Source organism: Calliphora vicina, chromosome 4 (assembly GCF_958450345.1).
Source record: "Calliphora vicina chromosome 4, idCalVici1.1, whole genome shotgun sequence".
NCBI classification, from domain to species: domain Eukaryota; kingdom Metazoa; phylum Arthropoda; class Insecta; order Diptera; family Calliphoridae; genus Calliphora; species Calliphora vicina.
Genome location: NC_088783.1, coordinates 95,096,667 through 95,119,868, shown reverse-complemented (window position 1 = coordinate 95,119,868; position 23,202 = coordinate 95,096,667). Strand labels below are relative to the sequence as shown.

The window sequence follows — 23,202 nt, the reverse complement described above, 5'->3', positions numbered from 1 at the left end:
CATAAATAGTAGCCGATATATATGTCCCAAAATTACCCCAGTTTTTAACAACTTCATATAAATCGCAATTTTAAAAGGCCATAAAGAGCTAGGAAGCTAATTATTTTTAAATTTGGATTGCATGAGATTTTAGCTTTCTGACAAGGTATAACTTAAGTAGCTAGCATAAATAGTACCCGATATATATGCGGGTATATCGGACATTTTTCGCAAAATGTCCCAAAATTACCCCAGTTTTTAACGACTTCATATAAATCGCAATTCTAAAGGCCCCTAAAGACCTAGGAAGCTAATTATTTTTAAATTTGGATTGCATGAGATTTTAGCTTTCTGACAAGGTATAACTTAAGTAGCTAGCATAAATAGTACCCGATATATATGCGGGTATATCGGACATTTTTCGCAAAATGTCCCAAAATTACACCAGTTTTTAACGACTTCATATAAATCGCAATTTTAAAAGGCTCTAAAGAGCTAGGAAACTAAATTTTTTTTATATTTGGATTGCATGAGATTGTAGCTTTCTAACAAGGTATAACTTAAGTAGCTAGCATAAATAGTACCCCAGTTTTTAACGACTTCATATAAATCGCAATTTTAAAAGGCCATAAAGAGCTAGGAAGCTAATTATTTTTAAATTTGGATTGCATGAGATTGTAGCTTTCTAACAAGGTATAACTTAAGTAGCTAGCATAAATAGTACCCGATATATATGCGGGTATATCGGACATTTTTCGAAAAATGTCCCAAAATTACACCAGCTTTTAACGACTTCATATAAATCGCAATTTTAAAAGGCTCTAAAGAGCTAGGAAGCTAAAATTTTTTATATTTGGATTGCATGAGATTGTAGCTTTCTAACAAGGTATAACTTAAGTAGCTAGCATAAATAGTACCCGATATATATGTCCCAAAATTTTTTTATATTTGGATTGCATGAGATTGTAGCTTTCTAACAAGGTATAACTTAAGTAGCTAGCATAAATAGTACCCGATATATATGCGGGTATATCGGACATTTTTCGCAAAATGTCCCAAAATTACACCAGTTTTTATCGACTTCATATAAATCGCAATTTTAAAAGGCCCTAAAGAGCTAGGAAGCTAAATATTTTTAAATTTGGATTGCATGAGATTTTAGCTTTCTGACAAGGTATAACTTAAGTAGCTAGCATAAATAGTAGCCGATATATATGTCCCAAAATTACCCCAGTTTTTAACAACTTCATATAAATCGCAATTTTAAAAGGCCATAAAGAGCTAGGAAGCTAATTATTTTTAAATTTGGATTGCATGAGATTTTAGCTTTCTGACAAGGTATAACTTAAGTAGCTAGCATAAATAGTACCCGATATATATGCGGGTATATCGGACATTTTTCGCAAAATGTCCCAAAATTACCCCAGTTTTTAACGACTTCATATAAATCGCAATTCTAAAGGCCCCTAAAGACCTAGGAAGCTAATTATTTTTAAATTTGGATTGCATGAGATTTTAGCTTTCTGACAAGGTATAACTTAAGTAGCTAGCATAAATAGTACCCGATATATATGCGGGTATATCGGACATTTTTCGCAAAATGTCCCAAAATTACACCAGTTTTTAACGACTTCATATAAATCGCAATTTTAAAAGGCTCTAAAGAGCTAGGAAACTAAATTTTTTTTATATTTGGATTGCATGAGATTGTAGCTTTCTAACAAGGTATAACTTAAGTAGCTAGCATAAATAGTACCCCAGTTTTTAACGACTTCATATAAATCGCAATTTTAAAAGGCCATAAAGAGCTAGGAAGCTAATTATTTTTAAATTTGGATTGCATGAGATTGTAGCTTTCTAACAAGGTATAACTTAAGTAGCTAGCATAAATAGTACCCGATATATATGCGGGTATATCGGACATTTTTCGAAAAATGTCCCAAAATTACACCAGCTTTTAACGACTTCATATAAATCGCAATTTTAAAAGGCTCTAAAGAGCTAGGAAGCTAAAATTTTTTATATTTGGATTGCATGAGATTGTAGCTTTCTAACAAGGTATAACTTAAGTAGCTAGCATAAATAGTACCCGATATATATGCGGGTATATCGGACATTTTTCGCAAAATGTCCCAAAATTACACCAGTTTTTATCGACTTCATATAAATCGCAATTTTAAAAGGCCCTAAAGAGCTAGGAAGCTAAATATTTTTAAATTTGGATTGCATGAGATTTTAGCTTTCTGACAAGGTATAACTTAAGTAGCTAGCATAAATAGTAGCCGATATATATGTCCCAAAATTACCCCAGTTTTTAACAACTTCATATAAATCGCAATTTTAAAAGGCCATAAAGAGCTAGGAAGCTAATTATTTTTAAATTTGGATTGCATGAGATTTTAGCTTTCTGACAAGGTATAACTTAAGTAGCTAGCATAAATAGTACCCGATATATATGCGGGTATATCGGACATTTTTCGCAAAATGTCCCAAAATTACACTAGTTTTTAACGACTTCATATAAATCGCAATTTTAAAAGGCTCTAAAGAGCTAGGAAACTAAATTTTTTTTATATTTGGATTGCATGAGATTGTAGCTTTCTAACAAGGTATAACTTAAGTAGCTAGCATAAATAGTACCCCAGTTTTTATCGACTTCATATAAATCGCAATTTTAAAAGGCCATAAAGAGCTAGGAAGCTAATTATTTTTAAATTTGGATTGCATGAGATTGTAGCTTTCTAACAAGGTATAACTTAAGTAGCTAGCATAAATAGTACCCGATATATATGTCCCAAAATTTTTTTATATTTGGATTGCATGAGATTGTAGCTTTCTAACAAGGTATAACTTAAGTAGCTAGCATAAATAGTACCCGATATATATGCGGGTATATCGGACATTTTTCGCAAAATGTCCCAAAATTACACCAGTTTTTATCGACTTCATATAAATCGCAATTTTAAAAGGCCCTAAAGAGCTAGGAAGCTAAATATTTTTAAATTTGGATTGCATGAGATTTTAGCTTTCTGACAAGGTATAACTTAAGTAGCTAGCATAAATAGTAGCCGATATATATGTCCCAAAATTACCCCAGTTTTTAACAACTTCATATAAATCGCAATTTTAAAAGGCCATAAAGAGCTAGGAAGCTAATTATTTTTAAATTTGGATTGCATGAGATTTTAGCTTTCTGACAAGGTATAACTTAAGTAGCTAGCATAAATAGTACCCGATATATATGCGGGTATATCGGACATTTTTCGCAAAATGTCCCAAAATTACACTAGTTTTTAACGACTTCATATAAATCGCAATTTTAAAAGGCTCTAAAGAGCTAGGAAACTAAATTTTTTTTATATTTGGATTGCATGAGATTGTAGCTTTCTAACAAGGTATAACTTAAGTAGCTAGCATAAATAGTACCCCAGTTTTTATCGACTTCATATAAATCGCAATTTTAAAAGGCCATAAAGAGCTAGGAAGCTAATTATTTTTAAATTTGGATTGCATGAGATTGTAGCTTTCTAACAAGGTATAACTTAAGTAGCTAGCATAAATAGTACCCGATATATATGCGGGTATATCGGACATTTTTCGCAAAATGTCCCAAAATTACACCAGTTTTTATCGACTTCATATAAATCGCAATTTTAAAAGGCCCTAAAGAGCTAGGAAGCTAAATATTTTCAAATTTGGATTGCATGAGATTTTAGCTTTCTGACAAGGTATAACTTAAGTAGCTAGCATAAATAGTACCCGATATATATGCGGGTATATCGGACATTTTTCGCAAAATGGCCCAAAATTACACCAGTTTTTAACGACTTCATATAAATCGCAATTCTAAAGGCCCCTAAAGACCTAGGAAGCTAATTATTTTTTATATTTGGATTGCATGAGATTGTAGCTTTCTAACAAGGTATAACTTAAGTAGCTAGCATAAATAGTACCCGATATATATGCGGGTATATCGGACATTTTTCGCAAAATGTCCCAAAATTACACCAGTTTTTATCGACTTCATATAAATCGCAATTTTAAAAGGCCCTAAAGAGCTAGGAAGCTAAATATTTTTAAATTTGGATTGCATGAGATTTTAGCTTTCTGACAAGGTATAACTTAAGTAGCTAGCATAAATAGTAGCCGATATATATGTCCCAAAATTACCCCAGTTTTTAACAACTTCATATAAATCGCAATTTTAAAAGGCCATAAAGAGCTAGGAAGCTAATTATTTTTAAATTTGGATTGCATGAGATTTTAGCTTTCTGACAAGGTATAACTTAAGTAGCTAGCATAAATAGTACCCGATATATATGCGGGTATATCGGACATTTTTCGCAAAATGTCCCAAAATTACACTAGTTTTTAACGACTTCATATAAATCGCAATTTTAAAAGGCTCTAAAGAGCTAGGAAACTAAATTTTTTTTATATTTGGATTGCATGAGATTGTAGCTTTCTAACAAGGTATAACTTAAGTAGCTAGCATAAATAGTACCCCAGTTTTTATCGACTTCATATAAATCGCAATTTTAAAAGGCCATAAAGAGCTAGGAAGCTAATTATTTTTAAATTTGGATTGCATGAGATTGTAGCTTTCTAACAAGGTATAACTTAAGTAGCTAGCATAAATAGTACCCGATATATATGTCCCAAAATTTTTTTATATTTGGATTGCATGAGATTGTAGCTTTCTAACAAGGTATAACTTAAGTAGCTAGCATAAATAGTACCCGATATATATGCGGGTATATCGGACATTTTTCGCAAAATGTCCCAAAATTACACCAGTTTTTATCGACTTCATATAAATCGCAATTTTAAAAGGCCCTAAAGAGCTAGGAAGCTAAATATTTTTAAATTTGGATTGCATGAGATTTTAGCTTTCTGACAAGGTATAACTTAAGTAGCTAGCATAAATAGTAGCCGATATATATGTCCCAAAATTACCCCAGTTTTTAACAACTTCATATAAATCGCAATTTTAAAAGGCCATAAAGAGCTAGGAAGCTAATTATTTTTAAATTTGGATTGCATGAGATTTTAGCTTTCTGACAAGGTATAACTTAAGTAGCTAGCATAAATAGTACCCGATATATATGCGGGTATATCGGACATTTTTCGCAAAATGTCCCAAAATTACACTAGTTTTTAACGACTTCATATAAATCGCAATTTTAAAAGGCTCTAAAGAGCTAGGAAACTAAATTTTTTTTATATTTGGATTGCATGAGATTGTAGCTTTCTAACAAGGTATAACTTAAGTAGCTAGCATAAATAGTACCCCAGTTTTTATCGACTTCATATAAATCGCAATTTTAAAAGGCCATAAAGAGCTAGGAAGCTAATTATTTTTAAATTTGGATTGCATGAGATTGTAGCTTTCTAACAAGGTATAACTTAAGTAGCTAGCATAAATAGTACCCGATATATATGCGGGTATATCGGACATTTTTCGCAAAATGTCCCAAAATTACACCAGTTTTTATCGACTTCATATAAATCGCAATTTTAAAAGGCCCTAAAGAGCTAGGAAGCTAAATATTTTCAAATTTGGATTGCATGAGATTTTAGCTTTCTGACAAGGTATAACTTAAGTAGCTAGCATAAATAGTACCCGATATATATGCGGGTATATCGGACATTTTTCGCAAAATGGCCCAAAATTACACCAGTTTTTAACGACTTCATATAAATCGCAATTCTAAAGGCCCCTAAAGACCTAGGAAGCTAATTATTTTTAAATTTGGATTGCATGAGATTGCAGCTTTCTGACAAGGTATAACTTAAGTAGCTAGCGTAAATAGTACCCGATATATATGTCCCAAAATTACCCCAGTTTTTAACGACTTCATATAAATCGCAATTTTAAAAGGCCATAAAGAGCTAGGAAGCTAATTATTTTTAAATTTGGATTGCATGAGATTGTAGCTTTCTAACAAGGTATAACTTAAGTAGCTAGCATAAATAGTACCCGATATATATGCGGGTATATCGGACATTTTTCGAAAAATGTTCCAAAATTACACCAGTTTTTAACGACTTCATATAAATCGCATTTTTAAAAGGCTCTAAAGAGCTAGGAAGCTAAATTTTTTTTATATTTGGATTGCATGAGATTGTAGCTTTCTAACAAGGTATAACTTAAGTAGCTAGCATAAATAGTACCCGATATATATGTCCCAAAATTACCCCAGTTTTTAACGACTTCATATAAATTGCAATTTTAAAAGGCCATAAAGAGCTAGGAAGCTAATTATTTTTAAATTTGGATTGCATGAGATTGTAGCTTTCTAACAAGGTATAACTTAAGTAGCTAGCATAAATAGTACCCGATATATATATGCGGGTATATCGGACATTTTTCGCAAAATGTCCCAAAATTACACCAGTTTTTAACGACTTCATATAAATCGCAATTTTAAAAGGCCCTAAAGAGCTAGGAAGCTAAATTTTTTTTATATTTGGATTGCATGAGATTGTAGCTTTCTAACAAGGTATAACTTAAGTAGCTAGCATAAATAGTACCCGATATATATGCGGGTATATCGGACATTTTTCGAAAAATGTCACAAAATTACCCCAGTTTTTAACGACTTCATATAAATCGCAATTCTAAAGGCCGCTAAAGAGCTAGGAAGCTAATTATTTTTAAATTTGGATTGCATGAGATTGTAGCTTTCTAACAAGGTATAACTTAAGTAGCTAGCATAAATAGTACCCGATATATATGCGGGTATATCGGACATTTTTCGAAAAATGTCCCAAAATTACACCAGCTTTTAACGACTTCATATAAATCGCAATTTTAAAAGGCTCTAAAGAGCTAGGAAGCTAAAATTTTTTATATTTGGATTGCATGAGATTGTAGCTTTCTAACAAGGTATAACTTAAGTAGCTAGCATAAATAGTACCCGATATATATGTCCCAAAATTTTTTTATATTTGGATTGCATGAGATTGTAGCTTTCTAACAAGGTATAACTTAAGTAGCTAGCATAAATAGTACCCGATATATATGCGGGTATATCGGACATTTTTCGCAAAATGTCCCAAAATTACACCAGTTTTTATCGACTTCATATAAATCGCAATTTTAAAAGGCCCTAAAGAGCTAGGAAGCTAAATATTTTTAAATTTGGATTGCATGAGATTTTAGCTTTCTGACAAGGTATAACTTAAGTAGCTAGCATAAATAGTAGCCGATATATATGTCCCAAAATTACCCCAGTTTTTAACAACTTCATATAAATCGCAATTTTAAAAGGCCATAAAGAGCTAGGAAGCTAATTATTTTTAAATTTGGATTGCATGAGATTTTAGCTTTCTGACAAGGTATAACTTAAGTAGCTAGCATAAATAGTACCCGATATATATGCGGGTATATCGGACATTTTTCGCAAAATGTCCCAAAATTACACTAGTTTTTAACGACTTCATATAAATCGCAATTTTAAAAGGCTCTAAAGAGCTAGGAAACTAAATTTTTTTTATATTTGGATTGCATGAGATTGTAGCTTTCTAACAAGGTATAACTTATGTAGCTAGCATAAATAGTACCCCAGTTTTTATCGACTTCATATAAATCGCAATTTTAAAAGGCCATAAAGAGCTAGGAAGCTAATTATTTTTAAATTTGGATTGCATGAGATTGTAGCTTTCTAACAAGGTATAACTTAAGTAGCTAGCATAAATAGTACCCGATATATATGCGGGTATATCGGACATTTTTCGCAAAATGTCCCAAAATTACACCAGTTTTTATCGACTTCATATAAATCGCAATTTTAAAAGGCCCTAAAGAGCTAGGAAGCTAAATATTTTCAAATTTGGATTGCATGAGATTTTAGCTTTCTGACAAGGTATAACTTAAGTAGCTAGCATAAATAGTACCCGATATATATGCGGGTATATCGGACATTTTTCGCAAAATGGCCCAAAATTACACCAGTTTTTAACGACTTCATATAAATCGCAATTCTAAAGGCCCCTAAAGACCTAGGAAGCTAATTATTTTTAAATTTGGATTGCATGAGATTGCAGCTTTCTGACAAGGTATAACTTAAGTAGCTAGCGTAAATAGTACCCGATATATATGTCCCAAAATTACCCCAGTTTTTAACGACTTCATATAAATCGCAATTTTAAAAGGCCATAAAGAGCTAGGAAGCTAATTATTTTTAAATTTGGATTGCATGAGATTGTAGCTTTCTAACAAGGTATAACTTAAGTAGCTAGCATAAATAGTACCCGATATATATGCGGGTATATCGGACATTTTTCGAAAAATGTTCCAAAATTACACCAGTTTTTAACGACTTCATATAAATCGCATTTTTAAAAGGCTCTAAAGAGCTAGGAAGCTAAATTTTTTTTATATTTGGATTGCATGAGATTGTAGCTTTCTAACAAGGTATAACTTAAGTAGCTAGCATAAATAGTACCCGATATATATGTCCCAAAATTACCCCAGTTTTTAACGACTTCATATAAATTGCAATTTTAAAAGGCCATAAAGAGCTAGGAAGCTAATTATTTTTAAATTTGGATTGCATGAGATTGTAGCTTTCTAACAAGGTATAAGTTAAGTAGCTAGCATAAATAGTACCCGATATATATATGCGGGTATATCGGACATTTTTCGCAAAATGTCCCAAAATTACACCAGTTTTTAACGACTTCATATAAATCGCAATTTTAAAAGGCCCTAAAGAGCTAGGAAGCTAAATTTTTTTTATATTTGGATTGCATGAGATTGTAGCTTTCTAACAAGGTATAACTTAAGTAGCTAGCATAAATAGTACCCGATATATATGCGGGTATATCGGACATTTTTCGAAAAATGTCACAAAATTACCCCAGTTTTTAACGACTTCATATAAATCGCAATTCTAAAGGCCGCTAAAGAGCTAGGAAGCTAATTATTTTTAAATTTGGATTGCATGAGATTGTAGCTTTCTAACAAGGTATAATTTAAGTAGCTAGCATAAATAGTACCCGATATATATGCGGGTATATCGGACATTTTTCGAAAAATGTCCCAAAATTACCCCAGTTTTTAACGACTTCATATAAATCGCAATTCTAAAGGCCCCTAAAGACCTAGGAAGCTAATTATTTTTAAATTTGGATTGCATGAGATTTTAGCTTTCTGACAAGGTATAACTTAAGTAGCTAGCATAAATAGTACCCGATATATATGTCCCAAAATTACCCCAGCTTTTAACGACTTCATATAAATCGCAATTCTAAAGGCCCCTAAAGAGCTAGGAAGCTAATTATTTTTAAATTTGGATTGCATGAGATTGTAGCTTTCTAACAAGGTATAACTTAAGTAGCTAGCATAAATAGTACCCGATATATATGCGGGTATATCAGACATTTTTCGAAAAATGTCCCAAAATTACCCCAGTTTTTAACGACTTCATATAAATCGCAATTCTAAAGGCCCCTAAAGACCTAGGAAGCTAATTATTTTTAAATTTGGATTGCATGAGATTTTAGCTTTCTGACAAGGTATAACTTAAGTAGCTAGCATAAATAGTACCCGATATATATGAGGGTATATCGGACATTTTTCGCAAAATGTCCCAAAATTACACCAGTTTTTAACGACTTCATATAAATCGCAATTTTAAAAGGCTCTAAAGAGCTAGGAAACTAATTTTTTTTTATATTTGGATTGCATGAGATTGTAGCTTTCTAACAAGGTATAACTTAAGTAGCTAGCATAAATAGTACCCCAGTTTTTAACGACTTCATATAAATCGCAATTTTAAAAGGCCATAAAGAGCTAGGAAGCTAATTATTTTTAAATTTGGATTGCATGAGATTGTAGCTTTCTAACAAGGTATAATTTAAGTAGCTAGCATAAATAGTACCCGATATATATGCGGGTATATCGGACATTTTTCGCAAAATGTCCCAAAATTACACCAGTTTTTATCGACTTCATATAAATCGCAATTTTAAAAGGCCCTAAAGAGCTAGGAAGCTAAATTTTTTTTATATTTGGATTGCATGAGATTGTAGCTTTCTAACAAGGTATAACTTAAGTAGCTAGCATAAATAGTACCCGATATATATGCGGGTATATCGGACATTTTTCGAAAAATGTCACAAAATTACCGCAGTTTTTAACGACTTCATATAAATCGCAATTCTAAAGGCCGCTAAAGAGCTAGGAAACTCATTTTTTTATATTTGGATTGCATGAGATTGTAGCTTTCTAACAAGGTATAACTTAAGTAGCTAGCATAAATAGTACCCGATATATATGCAGGTATATCGGAAATTTTTCGAAAAATGTCCCAAAATTACCCCAGCTTTTAACGACTTCATATAAATCGCAATTCTAAAGGCCCCTAAAGAGCTAGGAAGCTAATTATTTTTAAATTTGGATTGCATGAGATTGTAGCTTTCTAACAAGGTATAATTTAAGTAGCTAGCATAAATAGTACCCGATATATATGCGGGTATGTTTTTAACGACTTCATATAAATCGCAATTCTAAAGGCCCCTAAAGACCTAGGAAGCTAATTATTTTTAAATTTGGATTGCATGAGATTTTAGCTTTCTGACAAGGTATAACTTAAGTAGCTAGCATAAATAGTACCCGATATATATGTCCCAAAATTACCCCAGCTTTTAACGACTTCATATAAATCGCAATTCTAAAGGCCCCTAAAGAGCTAGGAAGCTAATTATTTTTAAATTTGGATTGCATGAGATTGTAGCTTTCTAACAAGGTATAATTTAAGTAGCTAGCATAAATAGTACCCGATATATATGCGGGTATATCAGACATTTTTCGAAAAATGTCCCAAAATTACCCCAGTTTTTAACGACTTCATATAAATCGCAATTCTAAAGGCCCCTAAAGACCTAGGAAGCTAATTATTTTTAAATTTGGATTGCATGAGATTGTAGCTTTCTGACAAGGTATAACTTAAGTAGCTAGCATAAATAGTACCCTATATATATGTCCCAAAATTACCCCAGTTTTTAACGACTTCATATAAATCGCAATTCTAAAGGCCCCTAAAGACCTAGGAAGCTAATTATTTTTAAATTTGGATTGCATGAGATTGTAGCTTTCTGACAAGGTATAACTTAAGTAGCTAGCGTAAATAGTACCCGATATATATGTCCCAAAATTACCCCAGTTTTTAACGACTTCATATAAATCGCAATTTTAAAAGGCCATAAAGAGCTAGGGAGCTAATTATTTTTAAATTTGGATTGCATGAGATTGTAGCTTTCTAACAAGGTATAACTTAAGTAGCTAGCATAAATAGTACCCGATATATATGCGGGTATATCGGACATTTTTCGAAAAATGTTCCAAAATTACACCAGTTTTTAACGACTTCATATAAATCGCAATTTTAAAAGGCTCTAAAGAGCTAGGAAGCTAAATTTTTTTTATATTTGGATTGCATGAGATTGTAGCTTTCTAACAAGGTATAACTTAAGTAGCTAGCATAAATAGTACCCGATATATATGTCCCAAAATTACCCCAGTTTTTAACGACTTCATATAAATCGCAATTTTAAAAGGCCATAAAGAGCTAGGAAGCTAATTATTTTTAAATTTGGATTGCATGAGATTGTAGCTTTCTAACAAGGTATAACTTAAGTAGCTAGCATAAATAGTACCCGATATATATGCGGGTATATCGGACATTTTTCGCAAAATGTCCCAAAATTACACCAGTTTTTAACGACTTCATATAAATCGCAATTTTAAAAGGCCCTAAAGAGCTAGGAAGCTAATTATTTTTAAATTTGGATTGCATGAGATTGTAGCTTTCTAACAAGGTATAACTTAAGTAGCTAGCATAAATAGTACCCGATATATATGCGGGTATATCGGACATTTTTCGCAAAATGTCCCAAAATTACACCAGTTTTTAACGACTTCATATAAATCGCAATTTTAAAAGGCCCTAAAGAGCTAGGAAGCTAAATTTTTTTTATATTTGGATTGCATGAGATTGTAGCTTTCTAACAAGGTATAACTTAAGTAGCTAGCATAAATAGTACCCGATATATATGCGGGTATATCGGACATTTTTCGAAAAATGTCACAAAATTACCCCAGTTTTTAACGACTTCATATAAATCGCAATTCTAAAGGCCGCTAAAGAGCTAGGAAACTCATTTTTTTATATTTGGATTGCATGAGATTGTAGCTTTCTAACAAGGTATAACTTAAGTAGCTAGCATAAATAGTACCCGATATATATGCAGGTATATCGGAAATTTTTCGAAAAATGTCCCAAAATTACCCCAGCTTTTAACGACTTCATATAAATCGCAATTCTAAAGGCCCCTAAAGAGCTAGGAAGCTAATTATTTTTAAATTTGGATTGCATGATTGCATTGTAGCTTTCTAACAAGGTATAATTTAAGTTGCTAGCATAAATAGTACCCGATATATATGCGGGTATATCAGACATTTTTCGAAAAATGTCCCAAAATTACCCCAGTTTTTAACGACTTCATATAAATCGCAATTCTAAAGGCCCCTAAAGACCTAGGAAGCTAATTATTTTTAAATTTGGATTGCATGAGATTTTAGCTTTCTGACAAGGTATAACTTAAGTAGCTAGCATAAATAGTAGCCGATATATATGTCCCAAAATTACCCCAGTTTTTAACAACTTCATATAAATCGCAATTTTAAAAGGCCATAAAGAGCTAGGAAGCTAATTATTGTAGATTGCATGAGATTGTAGCTTTCTAACAAGGTATAATTTAAGTAGCTAGCATAAATAGTACCCGATATATATGCGGGTATATCAGACATTTTTCGAAAAATGTCCCAAAATTACCCCAGTTTTTAACGACTTCATATAAATCGCAATTCTAAAGGCCCCTAAAGACCTAGGAAGCTAATTATTTTTAAATTTGGATTGCATGAGATTGTAGCTTTCTGACAAGGTATAACTTAAGTAGCTAGCATAAATAGTACCCGATATATATGTCCCAAAATTACCCCAGTTTTTAACGACTTCATATAAATCGCAATTCTAAAGGCCCCTAAAGACCTAGGAAGCTAATTATTTTTAAATTTGGATTGCATGAGATTGTAGCTTTCTGACAAGGTATAACTTAAGTAGCTAGCGTAAATAGTACCCGATATATATGTCCCAAAATTACCCCAGTTTTTAACGACTTCATATAAATCGCAATTTTAAAAGGCCATAAAGAGCTAGGGAGCTAATTATTTTTAAATTTGGATTGCATGAGATTGTAGCTTTCTAACAAGATATAACTTAAGTAGCTAGCATAAATAGTACCCGATATATATGCGGGTATATCGGACATTTTTCGAAAAATGTTCCAAAATTACACCAGTTTTTAACGACTTCATATAAATCGCAATTTTAAAAGGCTCTAAAGAGCTAGGAAGCTAAATTTTTTTTATATTTGGATTGCATGAGATTGTAGCTTTCTAACAAGGTATAACTTAAGTAGCTAGCATAAATAGTACCCGATATATATGTCCCAAAATTACCCCAGTTTTTAACGACTTCATATAAATTGCAATTTTAAAAGGCCATAAAGAGCTAGGAAGCTAATTATTTTTAAATTTGGATTGCATGAGATTGTAGCTTTCTAACAAGGTATTACTTAAGTAGCTAGCATAAATAGTACCCGATATATATGCGGGTATATCGGACATTTTTCGCAAAATGTCCCAAAATTACACCAGTTTTTAACGACTTCATATAAATCGCAATTTTAAAGGGCCCTAAAGAGCTAGGAAGCTAAATTTTTTTTATATTTGGATTGCATGAGATTGTAGCTTTCTAACAAGGTATAACTTAAGTAGCTAGCATAAATAGTACCCGATATATATGTCCCAAAATTACCCCAGTTTTTAACGACTTCATATAAATCGCAATTTTAAAAGGCCATAAAGAGCTAGGAAGCTAATTATTTTTAAATTTGGATTGCATGAGATTGTAGCTTTCTAACAAGGTATAACTTAAGTAGCTAGCATAAATAGTACCCGATATATATGCGGGTATATCGGACATTTTTCGCAAAATGTCCCAAAATTACACCAGTTTTTAACGACTTCATATAAATCGCAATTTTAAAAGGCCCTAAAGAGCTAGGAAGCTAAATTTTTTTTATATTTGGATTGCATGAGATTGTAGCTTTCTAACAAGGTATAACTTAAGTAGCTAGCATAAATAGTACCCGATATATATGCGGGTATATCGGACATTTTTCGAAAAATGTCACAAAATTACCCCAGTTTTTAACGACTTCATATAAATCGCAATTCTAAAGGCCGCTAAAGAGCTAGGAAACTCATTTTTTTATATTTGTATTGCATGAGATTGTAGCTTTCTAACAAGGTATAACTTAAGTAGCTAGCATAAATAGTACCCGATATATATGCAGGTATATCGGAAATTTTTCGAAAAATGTCCCAAAATTACCCCAGCTTTTAACGACTTCATATAAATCGCAATTCTAAAGGCCCCTAAAGAGCTAGGAAGCTAATTATTTTTAAATTTGGATTGCATGATTGCATTGTAGCTTTCTAACAAGGTATAATTTAAGTTGCTAGCATAAATAGTACCCGATATATATGCGGGTATATCAGACATTTTTCGAAAAATGTCCCAAAATTACCCCAGTTTTTAACGACTTCATATAAATCGCAATTCTAAAGGCCCCTAAAGACCTAGGAAGCTAATTATTTTTAAATTTGGATTGCATGAGATTTTAGCTTTCTGACAAGGTATAACTTAAGTAGCTAGCATAAATAGTAGCCGATATATATGTCCCAAAATTACCCCAGTTTTTAACAACTTCATATAAATCGCAATTTTAAAAGGCCATAAAGAGCTAGGAAGCTAATTATTTTTAAATTTGGATTGCATGAGATTGTAGCTTTCTAACAAGGTATAACTTAAGTAGCTAGCATAAATAGTACCCGATATATATGCGGGTATATCGGACATTTTTCGCAAAATGGCCCAAAATTACACCAGTTTTTAACGACTTCATATAAATCGCAATTCTAAAGGCCCCTAAAGACCTAGGAAGCTAATTATTTTTAAATTTGGATTGCATGAGATTGTAGCTTTCTGACAAGGTATAACTTAAGTAGCTAGCGTAAATAGTACCCGATATATATGTCCCAAAATTACCCCAGTTTTTAACGACTTCATATAAATCGCAATTTTAAAAGGCCATAAAGAGCTAGGAAGCTAATTATTTTTAAGTTTGGATTGCATGAGATTGTAGCTTTCTAACAAGGTATAACTTAAGTAGCTAGCATAAATAGTACCAGATATATATGCGGGTATATCGGACATTTTTCGAAAAATGTTCCAAAGTTACACCAGTTTTTAACGACTTCATATAAATCGCAATTTTAAAAGGCTCTAAAGAGCTAGGAAGCTAAATTTTTTTTATATTTGGATTGCATGAGATTGTAGCTTTCTAACAAGGTATAACTTAAGTAGCTAGCATAAATAGTACCCGATATATATGTCCCAAAATTACCCCAGTTTCTAACGACTTCATATAAATCGCAATTTTAAAAGGCCATAAAGAGCTAGGAAGCTAATTATTTTTAAGTTTGGATTGCATGAGATTGTAGCTTTCTAACAAGGTATAACTTAAGTAGCTAGCATAAATAGTACCCGATATATATGCGGGTATATCGGACATTTTTCGCAAAATGTCCCAAAATTACACCAGTTTTTAACGACTTCATATAAATCGCAATTTTAAAAGGCCCTAAAGAGCTAGGAAGCTAAATTTTTTTTATATTTGGATTGCATGAGATAGTAGCTTTCTAACAAGGTATAACTTAAGTAGCTAGCATAAATAGTACCCGATATATATGCGGGTATATCGGACATTTTTCGAAAAATGTCACAAAATTACCCCAGTTTTTAACGACTTCATATAAATCGCAATTCTAAAGGCCGCTAAAGAGCTAGGAAGCTAATTATTTTTAAATTTGGATTGCATGAGATTGTAGCTTTCCAACAAGGTATAATTTAAGTAGCTAGCATAAATAGTACCCGATATATATGCGGGTATATCGAACATTTTTCGAAAAATGTCCCAAAATTACCCCAGTTTTTAACGACTTCATATAAATCGCAATTCTAAAGGCCCCTAAAGACCTAGGAAGCTAATTATTTTTAAATTTGGATTGCATGAGATTGTAGCTTTCTGACAAGGTATAACTTAAGTAGCTAGCATAAATAGTACCCGATATATATGTCCCAAAATTACCCCAGCTTTTAACGACTTCATATAAATCGCAATTCTAAAGGCCCCTAAAGAGCTAGGAAGCTAATTATTTTTAAATTTGGATTGCATGAGATTGTAGCTTTCTAACAAGGTATAATTTAAGTAGCTAGCATAAATAGTACCCGATATATATGCGGGTATATCAGACATTTTTCGAAAAATGTCCCAAAATTACCCCAGTTTTTAACGACTTCATATAAATCGCAATTCTAAAGGCCCCTAAAGACCTAGGAAGCTAATTATTTTTAAATTTGGATTGCATAAGATTGTAGCTTTCTGACAAGGTATAACTTAAGTAGCTAGCATAAATAGTACCCGATATATATGTCCCAAAATTACCCCAGTTTTTAACGACTTCATATAAATCGCAATTTTAAAAGGCCATAAAGAGCTAGGAAGCTAATTATTTTTAAATTTGGATTGCATGAGATTGTAGCTTTCTAACAAGGTATAACTTAAGTAGCTAGCATAAATAGTACCCGATATATATGCGGGTATATCGGACATTTTTCGCAAAATGGCCCAAAATTACACCAGTTTTTAACGACTTCATATAAATCGCAATTCTAAAGGCCCCTAAAGACCTAGGAAGCTAATTATTTTTAAATTTGGATTGCATGAGATTGTAGCTTTCTGACAAGGTATAACTTAAGTAGCTAGCGTAAATAGTACCCGATATATATGTCCCAAAATTACCAAAGTTTTTAACGACTTCATATAAATCGCAATTTTAAAAGGCCATAAAGAGCTAGGAAGCTAATTATTTTTAAATTTGGATTGCATGAGATTGTAGCTTTCTAACAAGGTATAACTTAAGTAGCTAGCATAAATAGTACCCGATATATATGCGGGTATATCGGACATTTTTCGAAAAATGTCCCAAAATTACACCAGCTTTTAACGACTTCATATAAATCGCAATTTTAAAAGGCTCTAAAGAGCTAGGAAGCTAAAATTTTTTATATTTGGATTGCATGAGATTGTAGCTTTCTAACAAGGTATAACTTAAGTAGCTAGCATAAATAGTACCCGATATATATGTCCCAAAATTTTTTTATATTTGGATTGCATGAGATTGTAGCTTTCTAACAAGGTATAACTTAAGTAGCTAGCATAAATAGTACCCGATATATATGCAGGTATATCGGAAATTTTTCGAAAAATGTCCCAAAATTACCCCAGCTTTTAACGACTTCATATAAATCGCAATTCTAAAGGCCCCTAAAGAGCTAGGAAGCTAAATTTTTTTTATATTTGGATTGCATGAGATTGTAGCTTTCTAACAAGGTATAACTTAAGTAGCTAGCATAAATAGTACCCGATATATATGTCCCAAAATTACCCCAGTTTTTAACGACTTCATATAAATCGCAATTTTAAAAGGCCATAAAGAGCTAGGAAGCTAATTATTTTTAAATTTGGATTGCATGAGATTGTAGCTTTCTAACAAGGTATAACTTAAGTAGCTAGCATAAATAGTACCCGATATATATGCGGGTATATCGGACATTTTTCGCAAAATGTCCCAAAATTACACCAGTTTTTAACGACTTCATATAAATCGCAATTTTAAAAGGCCCTAAAGAGCTAGGAAGCTAATTTTTTTTTATATTTGGATTGCATGAGATTGTAGCTTTCTAACAAGGTATAACTTAAGTAGCTAGCATAAATAGTACCCGATATATATGCGGGTATATCGGACATTTTTCGAAAAATGTCACAAAATTACCCCAGTTTTTAACGACTTCATATAAATCGCAATTCTAAAGGCCCCTAAAGGCCTAGGAAGCTAATTATTTTTAAATTTGGATTGCATGAGATTTTAGCTTCCTGACAAGGTATAACTTAAGTAGCTAGCATAAATAGTAGCCGATATATATGTCCCAAAATTACCCCAGTTTTTAACAACTTCATATAAATCGCAATTTTAAAAGGCCATAAAGAGCTAGGAAGGTAGCTCTACCCTGCTGCGGGTAGTCACCTTGAGTCTTCGGGCACGGTGCAGGGGCTTAAGCATCCTAAGGATGTGATCTAAGAACTACCCTCCCCATACCTCACAGCGTCTGTCCTCTATGTTAAGAGCGGCTGTGGGGTAAATGACCATCTTCGGTCGCCTAGCGATCACGACCTCAACTTGGTAGCGCCTGTTCCCTTAGTTAGGGCGGCTACCAATTTCCTCTGTCTGCATTTTCTGATGTCGGTCCGGGACTGTGGTTTGGGTTACCTAGGCAACATAACCGTACCTTCTAGCGTCTGTTCCCTATGTTAAGGGCGGCTGGAAATTACAATCTGGTTCTGTCAGTCCGAATGTTTTTGGTGAAAACTCAAATCCAGGATGCGTCTGTCTCACATTGAGCGGCATCCTGGTCTGCGTCTGACTCCAGTGGAGCGGCAGTGTCTTTTTCTTACCTATGGTAGAGGTATAAACTGCCAAAACCCCCCCCCCCCATGAAATGTCAGTTTCTAACGACGGCCCTATGTCCTTGGTCGAGGGTGCTAAAATCTCCAAGGGTAACGTGAGTACTCAGGCGGAAGCCACAGGTCTGAGTGCCACTGGAGCTACTGTGACTGCGACGAATCAGACGAATACCCCGGGTCTGGTAGTCGGTGATGCTACTGGGGTAAACAAAACGAATAGTTTTTTGACTAGACAGGAAAGAGTGACCATGGACGACAGCGACGACAACCTCTCAGGTCTGAAAGGGTTAAACCTTTATGAGACTGATGAGGAGGACTTACTCATGGTGTCCTCCGAGCCGCTAAAAGCGAATGAAGACGTACATCCGGAGGCCCATGACCCTGCAAAGGGAGACACAGAACAGAAAAACAGGAAACAGGACTCAGAACAGGACGAACGGAAAAGGTTGGCGGGCTACAAACGCTCTCTCCGGTATGTCAGGACGTTGGACTCGCGAGATCCCGCGTCTTTGACCACCAGGGAAAAGCGTTTGCGGCGTAAACATACCTACCACATACAGAAGTATGAGGCCATGCTAAATACTACTGTTGTGGAGGTAAGGCCAGCCAAGACTAAGACCGAACCAAACCAGAGTAGGCAGGTGATCACATCTAAACATGTGCCCCATGCCAGCACTGGACCGAACACGATCATCGTCTCGGAGGATCTTGACGTACGCCCATCTACATCAAAGAGGGCCACGTCGGGGCCAAAGAGAGGTGATGACCAATGCGGCACGACGAAGTCTGCTAGCACAACACCCAAGGTGCTGTCCGCAATCTCCTCTACTCGAGGAACCGCGATGGCTTCCAAAGGTACAGCAAGCAGGCCTAGTATTAAGCGGCAAAGGTCAGGTGAAACGCAGGTGTCTGAGGGTAAGCGGCTGAAACCATCAACTAGCTTAACATCAGCACCTGAGCTACAAGTAGCCATCATAGATCGTAGTCAACCTGATGGGAAAATGACTACGGACAGATGGCTGCTTCTGGAGGAGAAGATCTTGCGGGCACTAGTGGACGAACTCGCATGCAGTGAGGATGATTCCTTCACTGCATTCGATGGCGCCAAATGGTTAAAGGGTGTCAAGATCATCGGGTGCGGTAACGAGAAGGCCCTAGGCTTTCTCAGTAACTGTATCCGAGGAGTTGGCGAACTCTGGCCCAACGCAAGAATCGAAATCGTCCCACTGGATCAAGTACCTTTTCGTACGACGGTGAGAGTGTGGGTCCCTCCTCCCCTTTTGGAGGACGAAGCCACGCTAACACTTATAAAGCGTCAGAATAAGGAACTTGGTACAGAGGACTGGACGATTGAACGAGGGCGCTCTAGGGACAAAGGAGAAGGCAAGGATCTCTGGATCAAAATTGGTTCAGAATCCCTCCGACTCCTGCGTTCTTCGCAAGGCGTCATCAAATACGGGCTAAACCAACTCCGGTTGATCTTGCCCGCGGTGAAGCGCAATGATGAACCCAAGCGGCCTGAGAGTGGTACAGATTAATCTGCACCACTCCGAAGCAGCATCGGACGATTTGCTGCGCTTCATGGAGAAGGAAGCTATCCACGTGGCCTTAATCCAAGAACCCTGGCTTGTAGCCAGTAAAGTTCGAGGCGTCCGGTCACGAAACTATGTGCTCCTTTCTCCGAACCCTGAAGGTAAAGTAAGGAGCTGTATTTTGGTCAGGAAAGACATTAAGGTTTTCCTTCTATCTAATTACAGTTCTGGTGATTTAACGGTAGTTGCACTAGAGCGACAAGGGTTACCAACCCTAATCATATCATCTGCGTACCTACCATACGACGAAGCTAATCCGCCCTCACGTGCCGTACGCACACTTGTAGACTGGTGTAACACAAGGGGCCATGATCTCATCATAGGATGTGATGCTAATGCCCATCATACTCTGTGGGGGAGCTCGGATATAAATGACAGGGGTGAGTGTTTACTTCAATATCTTCTATCTACTAACCTAAGTGTTTGCAATAGGGGTAATATACCAACGTTCTTCAATAGGATCAGGGAGCAGGTCATTGATATTACTTTGGTAGGGAACACTGACTCAGTTAGAATTCTTGATTGGAGAGTTTCACTCGAGTGCTCATTCTCCGATCACCACAGGATAGTGTTTACGATACAGCTTACACTGGATAGGGAAAAACCCTTTAGAAATCCTAGGAAAACCGACTGGGTCAAATTCTGTAATCTTAGTGACACCATACCACATCCAGCAATGGATAGATTAAATGGTACACGGGACTTGGACGACTCGGTGGATTTTCTATCCAGGTCATTAAGGGAAGCCTACTATGCTTCGTGTAGGGAGCGGCAGGGACCTAGGAAATTCCGGCAACCATGGTGGAATCCTAGACTAATGCAGCTAAGAAAGGAATGTAGAAAACTTTTTAATAAGGCGAAGAGGGACCAAGACTTGTTAAGCTGGGACGATTATCGTCAAAGCTTCAACACTTTCAAGAGGGAAACCAGACGGGCAAATAGGGAATCTTGGGAGCGTTTCTGTGGGGAACTGGAGAATACCACGGAGGCATCGCGTCTACGAAAGGTACTATCCAAGGATCCTGGTACGCCTGGATTACTGATGAAACCGGATGGTAACTTTACTGAAAGTAGTATCGAAACTTTGGAACTGCTAATGGAGACACACTTTCCGGGTTGCAGGGATGATGAAAATGAGGTATCCGCTTCGGAGCATCTTGCAGCTTCTCAAATCCACATAAGTGAATTAGTTAGATCCATTGTTAGCGTGGAGAAAATCTCGTGGGCGGTGTCATCTTTTAAGCCCTATAAATCACCAGGGCCAGATGGCATATTCCCAGCGTTACTCCAAAAATCGATTTCAACCATCATGCCATGGCTTATAATGATATTTAGGTACAGCCTGGAAACAGGATACATCCCTAAAGAATGGAGAGAGGTTACAGTGGTATTTATCCCCAAAGCGGGAAAGGTAAACCACAGTACCGCAAAGGACTATAGACCGATCAGTCTGTCATCGTTTTTATTGAAAACACTGGAAAGATTGGTCGATATCCACGTCAGGAACATCCTCTCCCCTGATAATTTCTGTAGGGCACAGCACGCATACCTTAAAGGCAGGTCGGTGGAGACAGCCTTGCATGACGTTGTCGGAACTATAGAGGGGACACTTGACAAGAAGGAATATGTTATGGCATCTTTCTTGGATATAGAGGGTGCGTTTAATAATGTGAACATATCCGCAATAGTTGATGCACTGGGTGACTTATGTGTTGATCAGCGGATAAGGAATTGGACAGAAAATATGCTTAGGAGCAGGGCCATTAACTCTAATATGGGTATTGGTAGGACAAGGAAAGTTGTGACAAGAGGCACACCACAAGGTGGGGTCATCTCTCCACTTCTGTGGAATCTTGTCGTAAATAAAATCCTTTTCAGGCTCAGTAGGATAGGTACCAAAGTAGTCGCATATGCTGACGACGTTGTGCTTCTTATTCAAGGGAAGTTTCTTCCCACAATAAGTGAACTCATGGAATCAGCGCTCAGCGTTCTGCTATCATGGGCCAAGGAAAACGGTTTGGGTGTTAACCCTGCCAAAACCGAACTGGTTCTTTTCACCAGGAGATATAAAACTCCAGAATTTAAACCTCCACGACTGGATGGTACTTTTCTGAAGTTTTCAAGCGAAGCCAAATATCTTGGCGTAATTTTGGACTCTAAGCTCTCGTGGAAACGTAATGCTGAGAGTCGAATGAAGAAGGCATTATGTGCCTTCTATATATGCAAGAAAACCTTTGGGAAGAGATGGGGTCTTAAACCATACATTGTACACTGGATGTACACCGCGGTCATAAGACCTATTTTGACCTATGGGGCTCTTGTTTGGTGGAGAGTGGTGGACACTAAGTCTCACCTCTCTATTCTAAACAAGGTACAAAGATTAGCATGTCTTGCAATTACTGGCTCTATGAATTCCACACCTCAGGCCAGTCTAGAGACGATGCTAAATATAACTCCCCTTGATATATATATCAAATGCATTTCTGCTAAGTCTGCTCTACGACTCAAACAGTCGAGCGGACTGAAGCACGATCGTATTGGTCATGGCACCATCCTACAAAAGATAGACAGGCCAATCATAGGGAGGGAAACGGATTATATAATACCCACACCGAATTTTGATAGAACATTTAGGATCAGAATACCGACAAGGGATGATTGGGCCGCGAACTCTGTCCTAAGAGATGACGTGATCTCAATCTATACTGATGGTTCAAAGACAGAAAGAGGCACGGGCTCGGGAATCTTCTCAGATGAGCTGGACCTTTTGATGTCTCTTCGATTACCCGATACCTGCACGGTTTTCCAGGCAGAGATTTATGCTATTGATACAGCCGCGAGAAGAATCCGGGAACTGAATCTCGAAAATTCGACCATACATATCTACTTGGACAGCCTGGCATCAATCAAG

The 23,202-nt window shown here is 35.4% G+C and overlaps 1 protein-coding gene across 1 annotated transcript; it reads left to right on the top strand.

Annotated features, from left to right (window-relative positions):
- The first annotated feature begins 18,758 nt into the window (after positions 1–18,758).
- Positions 18,759–20,675, top strand: LOC135958585 (uncharacterized). Its single transcript, XM_065509481.1, has 2 exons — positions 18,759–20,392; positions 20,457–20,675. Exon 1 carries the CDS (start codon positions 18,759–18,761, stop codon positions 20,235–20,237), a length of 1,479 nt encoding a protein of 492 aa, XP_065365553.1. The 3' UTR covers positions 20,238–20,392; positions 20,457–20,675.
- The last annotated feature ends 2,527 nt before the right edge of the window (positions 20,676–23,202 follow it).